The sequence below is a fragment of the Schistosoma mansoni genome, chromosome 1, assembly GCF_000237925.1.
Source record: "Schistosoma mansoni strain Puerto Rico chromosome 1, complete genome".
Classification (NCBI taxonomy): domain Eukaryota; kingdom Metazoa; phylum Platyhelminthes; class Trematoda; order Strigeidida; family Schistosomatidae; genus Schistosoma; species Schistosoma mansoni.
This window is the reverse complement of record NC_031495.1, coordinates 61,645,860-61,654,501: the sequence shown is the minus strand read 5'-3', so window position 1 is coordinate 61,654,501 and position 8,642 is coordinate 61,645,860. Positions and strand designations below refer to the sequence as shown.

At 33.4% G+C, this 8,642-nt stretch overlaps 2 protein-coding genes across 2 annotated transcripts; one reads left to right on the top strand and one right to left on the bottom strand.

Moving 5' to 3' along the window:
• Positions 1–1,777: 1,777 nt before the first annotated feature.
• On the top strand, positions 1,778–2,029 carry Smp_200650 (uncharacterized protein; the record flags this gene model as incomplete). The annotated part of the gene is made up of 1 exon (XM_018795112.1): positions 1,778–2,029. One exon carries the CDS (start codon positions 1,778–1,780, stop codon positions 2,027–2,029), a length of 252 nt encoding a protein of 83 aa, XP_018649457.1.
• Positions 2,030–5,982: 3,953 nt separating this feature from the next.
• Smp_200180 (uncharacterized protein) lies at positions 5,983–6,979 on the bottom strand (the record flags this gene model as incomplete). The annotated part of the gene is made up of 2 exons (XM_018795111.1): positions 5,983–6,061; positions 6,786–6,979. 2 exons carry the CDS (start codon positions 6,977–6,979, stop codon positions 5,983–5,985), a joined length of 273 nt encoding a protein of 90 aa, XP_018649456.1.
• Positions 6,980–8,642: the final 1,663 nt, after the last annotated feature.

The following is an 8,642-nucleotide window of genomic DNA, read 5'->3' as shown; positions in this document are numbered from 1 at the left end:
CAAGACGTCAATACATTAAAATGCGTGCATACAGGCGAAGGACTAAAAGTTCTAAAACACCTAATCTAGCAAATATACTACGTGACGAACAGGTTGTTAGAGTTGACCTAGTCCATAACCTGTAATCTTAAACATGTTTCAGATATTTTATTCACATTTTCTTCTTTCTTTCTCTTCTTTCCGTAACAGAAACTTGCTGAAATAACTCCTGTTGAGAATTGCTTATTGTAGCAAAATATAATCTTTAATAAAGCAATCAATATTAATAATAATAATGATGACTGTGAACTGTTGTATTCAACGTACAGTTGGTTCGAATGAGTCTACATATACATGTTTACAGTATAATCAGTAACCGAAATCACTCTCAACAACAAACACATGTTTTCTTGTTTTACTCCAGTCGTTATTTATGATAAATTAGATCAATTCTATTGATTGAATAAAGGTGAGAAAAACTCTTGAAAACAATCATGATGACTGTTCCTTTCAGCAAAGCTGCTTTTTCTTGTTTTGTTTCAAATTTGCTTGCATATCTATTCTCATCACTTTACAAAGAAATCGTGTGCTTGAATATATATCATGGAGTCAGTGTATATGAAACTTATTTTATTCTTCAACGGAAATATTTGAAGTGACATTGTTATTGTTATTATTATTATTATTTAATTGTAAAATTTTTACTAATAAGGTCATCATCCATATTGCTTTGATAAACTTATTTGTTATAATCTGGCACAGCAACTATTATTTAGTTGATTGAGCATTAACAGTGAGTGTATGTGTTATAAGAAACTACAATCAAGTTGAATAATACTGATACTATTGAACAGTACATAGTCTATGTCATTTATAATGAATTGTAAAACAACAATTTACCACATCTCACTGGAAAATGGTTTTCAAGCCCGAAGATCTAACAGTTTGAGTAAACATTGAAATCTTCTCTTTTCAGTGCATCATCATATTACACATCGACATTTTTCCATTCATCACCAGTTTATATTCATTGATTAAAATTGCAAAAGACAATGTATATTAAACTAAAATGATCATGTTACTCAATATGAAAATATTTCTGGTATGTTTCAGTAAGTGAAGAATAGTTTACACCTTGTTTACACTTCTATGCATAGGTCACCTAAGAGTACATAAAAACATCTATTTAGATTACAATAGTTTTAATGTGATATTCAGTGTATGTAACTGAATAGTGAGTATTTGATAATATTTTTCATAGAAATCATAAATTGAAGTTTTATGGAGTATATCACCTTCAAGCTATGTATTTATAAGAGAATGATTCATGCATTTTCGAAGAACAAATATTGAGGATAACTCTGTGCTACTTGGTGATCACCCGTTGATAATAATGTGACACGTCATCAGTAAAAAGAAATGGATATTGATTTGAAGTGTCGTATTTTATTAGAGGGAGTTTGTGTTGTCGTACTTTTGAAGTTGAGTATTTCAGTGGATCAATCTCTTTCACCACATGTTCATTCTGAGCAGATTGTCTCGGTGGCGCCATGTAGATTCATGTGTTTTACTAAAGCTGGATGTTAGCCTTCAATTGTATCTAGGATGCACGTTCTGACCTATTCAGGATTCGTCAGTTGAATATATTGATATTTGAACCGGGACTCAGTCCTAGTGTCTTTCATCCCAGGAATTTGTTGCACAGTCAAGTGGATAACTGGACTCAATAGCCCAGTGAATAATGGATCTGGAGCGAAATGTTCTGTAATCGAGACCCACTGTGAATTTCAGGAATAGGATGCAAGTGCATAGGGTAAAATTTACTCCTTCGATTCCACAGCTATCCAATATTCAACTTCATAAAAATATCGGATTTTATTTATTAATTAGGAATAGAAACAGTACTATAGACATCGATCTTCTTTCTTTCATAGAATGTTACAGAATGGTTTCTTCTTTATTTTTGTATGAACTTCCATGCCTTTTCAATGATTTGTTTCTTGAAATTAGAATTACCTTTCAAATGTTCTCGTCATCTGATTGTTATTAAAATGAATATATCTATTTATGTAACTGGATTTCCAACAGTAGAAACTTGTGTTGATTTCCGACAGTATTTTAACAAATCGATTTTTAAGTTTATTTAACACAGTTAAACAGTGTTTACCTTTATTCTAAGGATAACTAGGCAGTTGAATAAATAAGGTAACCAATACAGAAACATTTTTGAAAGTCAACATAAAAACGCTCACTGGTTGTCTCATATTTCATGTATAAGTGTCATTTCAACAATGTTTGAGTTACGATTAGTTGTTTGTGTTCAACCGTGTAAGTATGTTGTGTGTGTGTAATTGTGTTACGAGTATATGCATGTGTGTGATTGTGTTAATGCGTGTGTTGTTTACTTGTTACAACTGAAGTGGATTTACGGGGAACTCAAGGAGACAAGTGTTTTTAATAGATTTCTCTACAGTATTTCGTACATTATTAAACCTATTTGTGATCGATATTTTTCTCCTCTCGAAAATCCATAGTATTCTTTTAATCAAATGAGTAAAAAATATGTTTCGTTTAACCATTCAGCTTTCAATCTGTACGTTATAGGGTATAATTCCTCTTCTTCTACATCGGATCGGATATCAGACATGAATCACAATCATTTCTACCTAAAATGGGTTTGGCATCAAACACATCAATTCGTATTACACCAATGAACGACATCAGTACAGTGCTAATTACTTCTAATATGATCTTCCTATTCAATAACCGATCATATATATAATGGTTTTATTCACTGCAATTAATACTTCATCAATGTATGGAGTGAAACTAAATTTCGATCCTCAGATTGGTGAAACCAATAAGCACCATGCATTTGATAAATATGTGAAAGTAGGCAAACGAATAGTTTCATAATAAACTGGATATCCGTTACTTTGATATCTGCACAAGACGTCGTAAAGCTTCACTAATAACAGAGGCAGATGTTTTAGTGTTACAAGCCACAGGAATAGAAATAAGCTGCCATATCTACGAAAGCATCACACTTCATTTGGCTAGTCAACTGAAAGTATGTTGGAATATGTCGACGCTTAAAAGTCTTCATTAGAATTCAATGGAATGCAGTGATCGAATCGATGTGTGTCAAGGTTCATTCTGGCGAAAGTGTTAAAGTTTTAGGAGTCTGAGGACAGGAAGAGGGTTTGTTTACTCTCGATCAAGGAATCGGAAGGATAGTCAAGACAAACGACAGATTAGCAAGCATGTTTAAGTTAGTGGTATTAACGCCGTAATTGTATTAGTATCAAATGATGAACAAAATATTTGGACGAGATGTTATGTAGTTAATTAATAAGCATTTACACAATAGACAAAATCTTCAGCACAGGAATTCTAAAAAGAATTATCTACATTAGCAAAATGTAACACAAATCTAGAAATATCGATTTTTGTCAAATTAATACTATTCTGGTTTATGTGATAATTTCATGGACAAAGGGTTTCATTTATGCAAATTAGTGAATATGTTCCGAAATTGTCTATGATGTACTAGTCGTTTCAGTTATTCATATCTATTTAGGAGGTCAAATACTTCTACAACTCAAAAACATACCGACTTATGCATTATTGATCATTTGTTCTTCCAATGAATTTCATTTTGCTCACATAAACCGTTGTCATATAAATGGATACCTTGCAACAGATAACATAGATTTTTCAATATTGATTTGTCTAACACATGTGACAAGATGTAATAGAATATTGTGCTAATTCAATGAGCTGAATTACATACCTACATGCGTTTCAGACTTGTATGAAAAAATGGAGTCGCTGTAATTGACAGTTGAACGAAACTACAAATAATTAAGAGAATTGAAATATGAAACTCAATAATTTCTGCTGAGTACACGTGACTGTATCGTACCAAAGCTACTTTACTCTGATGATGTTTGAAATGGATTGCAGTGCCTGCTCTCAAATAATTTTAACAAACCTGAGAGTCGGAAAAGTGCACATATGATAGTCAGCACATTTTCTAATATTTTGTTGTCTTTTGCGATATTTGTCTCAATTATTAAGATAATCATTCTTCCTTGTCTTCACAACATAAACCTGAATTGTTAACATTTGTTTGAGAATTTCGTGGTAATAGTTTCCAAACATAAATTACATCAAAGTGAGCTGTACAACGTTCATAGTCATGTGCTATGAGCTGCACAAAGAGATGTTACGACCATCAGTAATTATGTTTCCATTCACCTCGACACAAAACGATTTCTCCATCATATTTGATAGGATTAAATTGGGATTGTGAACATGTTTATAGTTCTCGTAAATACTCAACCACTATGTTAATGTAAGGCTGAAACATTCACATCTCTTTCAGTCATTGACACATTTCAGTAATTAGTCTTGATGTGTAAGGGAACTGAGACCAGTGATTGGATGAAGGAGACATCAACATTTAGGAATTCATTTGTCATTAATTATATACGTTTTCAGAAATACTTCCTTTATGAGTCACCATGCGAAACTAGTAGACTAAAGTAATTTTGAAATCTATTTTGACGAACGTTTTATGCAATGAAAAATGTTGCTTCATCTCTGTTTTTCATACATCATTTAGATTATAATGGTAAAATGTTTAGAATATTAGTGAAAGATGAGCTTCGATTCCTTGTCAATCTGATTAAACATATTCTAAAGTGAACATTTGTTCGTATTTTGCTTTGCAAGTATGATCGGTACAGTTTGTTTACGAGAAGAGAACTTTTGAACAGTTCACCTCCGATTTCGGAAAGTCAGAACAAGACTAATCGACCATTCTATTTCCTATATGATCTTAACGAATATATATGGAGAAGATAGGCGACAAGTATTCTCGTGAATATATAGATTTACAATCAGACCCGATGTGCAGCGAATGGACTGAGTTAACAAGGGAAGTATGCATATGTAAGCATCTCATTCATCTAGAGGAGGAATTCCAGATGCATCGTTGCCTGACGGTATGTTTGCTAACAATTGATTATATGATACACATTTCAATGAATCATAAGGAGCATAAATATTGAATGTGATCTATTCACGTAATCAAGAAACTATACAAACTTAATCTATTTTCAGTGGTTAACAAACACACTACTGTTTATAAACTGAAACTTGTTGCTCTCATAGATATATATGAATATACTTCAAATGTCTGGGATAGGTTCATTCACTGAAATGATCAGTGGTTCGGTTTATCTGAAATATTTGGGTCTTAAATTCAATAACTAGGTTATTACTAGATTATAGCATGGACGTTTCACAGTCACAGAATATGTGCATTGTATACATCAATTGTGGAGGAATGTCAATAAACAAACATCCTATCAGTTCATAATTATCATTGAAATATTCTACACGTTGTAATTTTACGATTGACACTCATGATCCACTTTTACAGTGACCGTGCACTAAATACGATTCGAAAATTACCTCATATTAAATATCAACTTTGTATTCTTCTACACATATTCAGTAGCAACTAGAAATTAAACTGAAATTACCCATCCTGGAAAAGATCTATATAACGAGATATAAAGAGAAAAGAGTCTTGGTTATTTGTTCGAATAACAGTTTATTTGAATTGTTTCTCAATAATGAAGATGTCTCACTTTCGATTATATAAAATTACCACAGATAAAATTACCACACACAAAAGCACACACTGGCCACAATATGATAATAGATCGACCAGTACAAAAATCAATCTGGAAGCAAAATCTCAGTCATACTAATATTTAGTCAATTCTGTTTTATGATCTTCATTCAACCTGTATACATTTCTGTGTTTGTTGGTGGGGAGATGAATTCGGAAAATGATGAGTATTACAGAAAATGGTGTTTGTAAAGTGAATTGGGTTATGCTGTGTGCAGAAAAATCAGATGTGTGTAACAATGTTTGTTATGGTGGCATTCTGGTGGTATTTCTCTTGAATTTTCAGTTTTTAATCCAAACTAACCAGATTTGAAGAGAAGAACTGCTACATTGCCCATATAGAAGTAGATGAAATGTTTTGTTTCATGTGTTACATAGCTGCAATAGAAGGAGGGAAATGAAAATCCAGTGAGCAATATATACACAAATTTCAGAGTAAGAAAATCTTACGAACTTCGGTTGAATTCACCAATATAAAATAGGAAATTCCACAGGATGCATAGAATGACAAGATCTGAATAAAATTCCATCAAAATAGATAGTTTGACTTGCTTACGGATTGGATGGAGAAGTATGAGAAATGAATATGGAACTGTTGATAAGTTCTCAGTGATTTCATCGTTTATCATTTTGATCCAACTGTCTGTCATTCAACTAAGTTAAGTTTGTAATTATTACTCTAGGGACTGCTGCTTAATTCATGAACGAATTACTAAATGCAATACTGATGTTGCTTTTCATTCCTACATCCAGTCAAACTGAAATCTGTGTTTTCATCGAACGTTTCGTAACTGCACTAACTTGACGTAAACTGTACCTGAACTAGACATTCTGTTTATAAACAGAGTGAATGACTGAAGTAACGCAGATATAAGAGACATTACGATTAAACATGGAAATATCTTCTGATTGATCAGATTGACATGGTCAAATTACATGTACACTTTTGAATTCCAATTAAGTTACATAATCCCTTATGCATTGTTACGATCTCGAGATTGTAACTTCAAATGATTTCTGTCTTTGTATACACAGTCAGTGAATTAGATTGATTACGTATTAAACAATAAATATTTATGTCGAGTCACAAAATTTTACTAACCTTCCGAAATTTCTCCCAACAATACAATGCCATGTAGGATTGTATTTCTTGTCAAATTCTTTCTTTATAAATGCTGCTATATCTTTTTCGACACTATATTTCTCTAAAGCTTGTGCAGCACAATCAACAGCGTCTTGTTGCATATCATCTGACATATCGGCATTTTTAACTACTGCTTTATGTTCATGCATCATTATTTTCTAAAAGACTTTTAAAATGAGTGCGGATAAATTGAGTAGACGTTTACTACCTAATTGTAATTTTTAATCTCAAAACAGACACTATTTATATCTTTAGGTGTATCATAGTTTTGACCTTATTATAAATGCAATGAAGTGCTAATTTAGTAGCTTGGCTTCAAAGATAATATATGTGTGTAGGTATGTAGATAAATATGTATAAATTGAGTGGCAAAGATTTCAATTGGCTCATACACAATCTTGACGTACATGTCTTATCAGTCTGTTTTAAATCACCATCATTACAATTACAACAATATCAATGATGGGTATAATGACAACGAAAGAAAGTTATGAATCTGTATTCAATAACTTTTCCTCATTAAAACAGTAAGATGTGCTTTGTACTTTAGCAGTTTCCCTGGCTTACGATATTTACTTGCTAGTTTCTTTGTTGTTTCATATTCCCTTCTCTCTCAGCTTTCCTGCCGTCGTTGCTAGTTCCCCCATGTATTTCTGCTTGCCGGCTTTAATGCTTTTCTTTACTTGGTCGTTTGCTTTTGCGTAGTCTTCTTGTACCTTGACGTTTTCTACTTGTGTTCGACTGTTGTTAATTGCCATTTTCTTGTTCTTCCTTTCTTCAATCTTATCCAGGGTTCCCGTGAAGATCCGTTCCTTAAGAAGGTGCTTCTTGCCACTCAGAACCTCCTGACACGTTTTAGTCAGTGCTTCTTTGATCCCTTTCCAGTTGTCCTCCATCGTACTTTCTTCTTATTTCAGTAGATCCTGTAGAGCCTGAAACCTGTTGTTGAGAGTTATCTTGAATTGGTTGAGTTTGTTAGTATCTTGAAGGAAGGCTGTATTGAACTTTTGTAATACTGTTTCACAGTTGTCCAGTGTTTCTTTAGATTCAGTTTCATCTTGGCCACATCCAGGCAGATGGTGATCTGCTCTATCTGGTTCTCTGTGGTGTGGTCTGGTGAAACCCATGTAACTTTGTTCATGCATTTGTGTGGAAATGGTGTGCCGCCTATAACCAATTTGTTGAGTACACATATATTTGCAAATCTCTCCCCACTTTCATTTTTCAATTTCAGTCCATGTCGTCCAATTATATCTTCATATCCTGTGTCGTTCACTGCGACTTTGGATTTTTGATCTCCCATCAGGATGGTGAGGTCCTTTCTTCGGCTCTTCGCTAACTTAATGGTGTTCCCGGTCTCCCACATTGTCTGGAAGTTTCATGCACCTATGAAAGAGGTGCTTTGGTTGTTAGAAGGGGTATCGGCCTCGTGATTTCCAAAAAATCTCGGATCATAAATCTTCCTTCAACTATCAGGACAGAGTTTAAATGGTTTGAATTATTTTCTCTGGTTAGCGTTTGGCTAGCAGGTTAGTTTTCAATATGGTGAGGTCGCTAACCCATGCCCAATCAACCTTCTTTGTATGGGCTTGGGAGAGGTAGTAACTCTAGAAGAGCTACAGATGGAGGTGAAAGCCAATACATAGTAAGACTAAACCTTTTTCGAAACAGTTTAGGCATCCATCGTATCACAAAATAACTGTCCAATAAGATGCATCGGTTTGGATGAATTATCATCGTGTTTTGTACACAGTACTGAGTATCCATCTATCCATCCATTGTATTACATCATAAATTGGAGAAAGTAACTCGAAT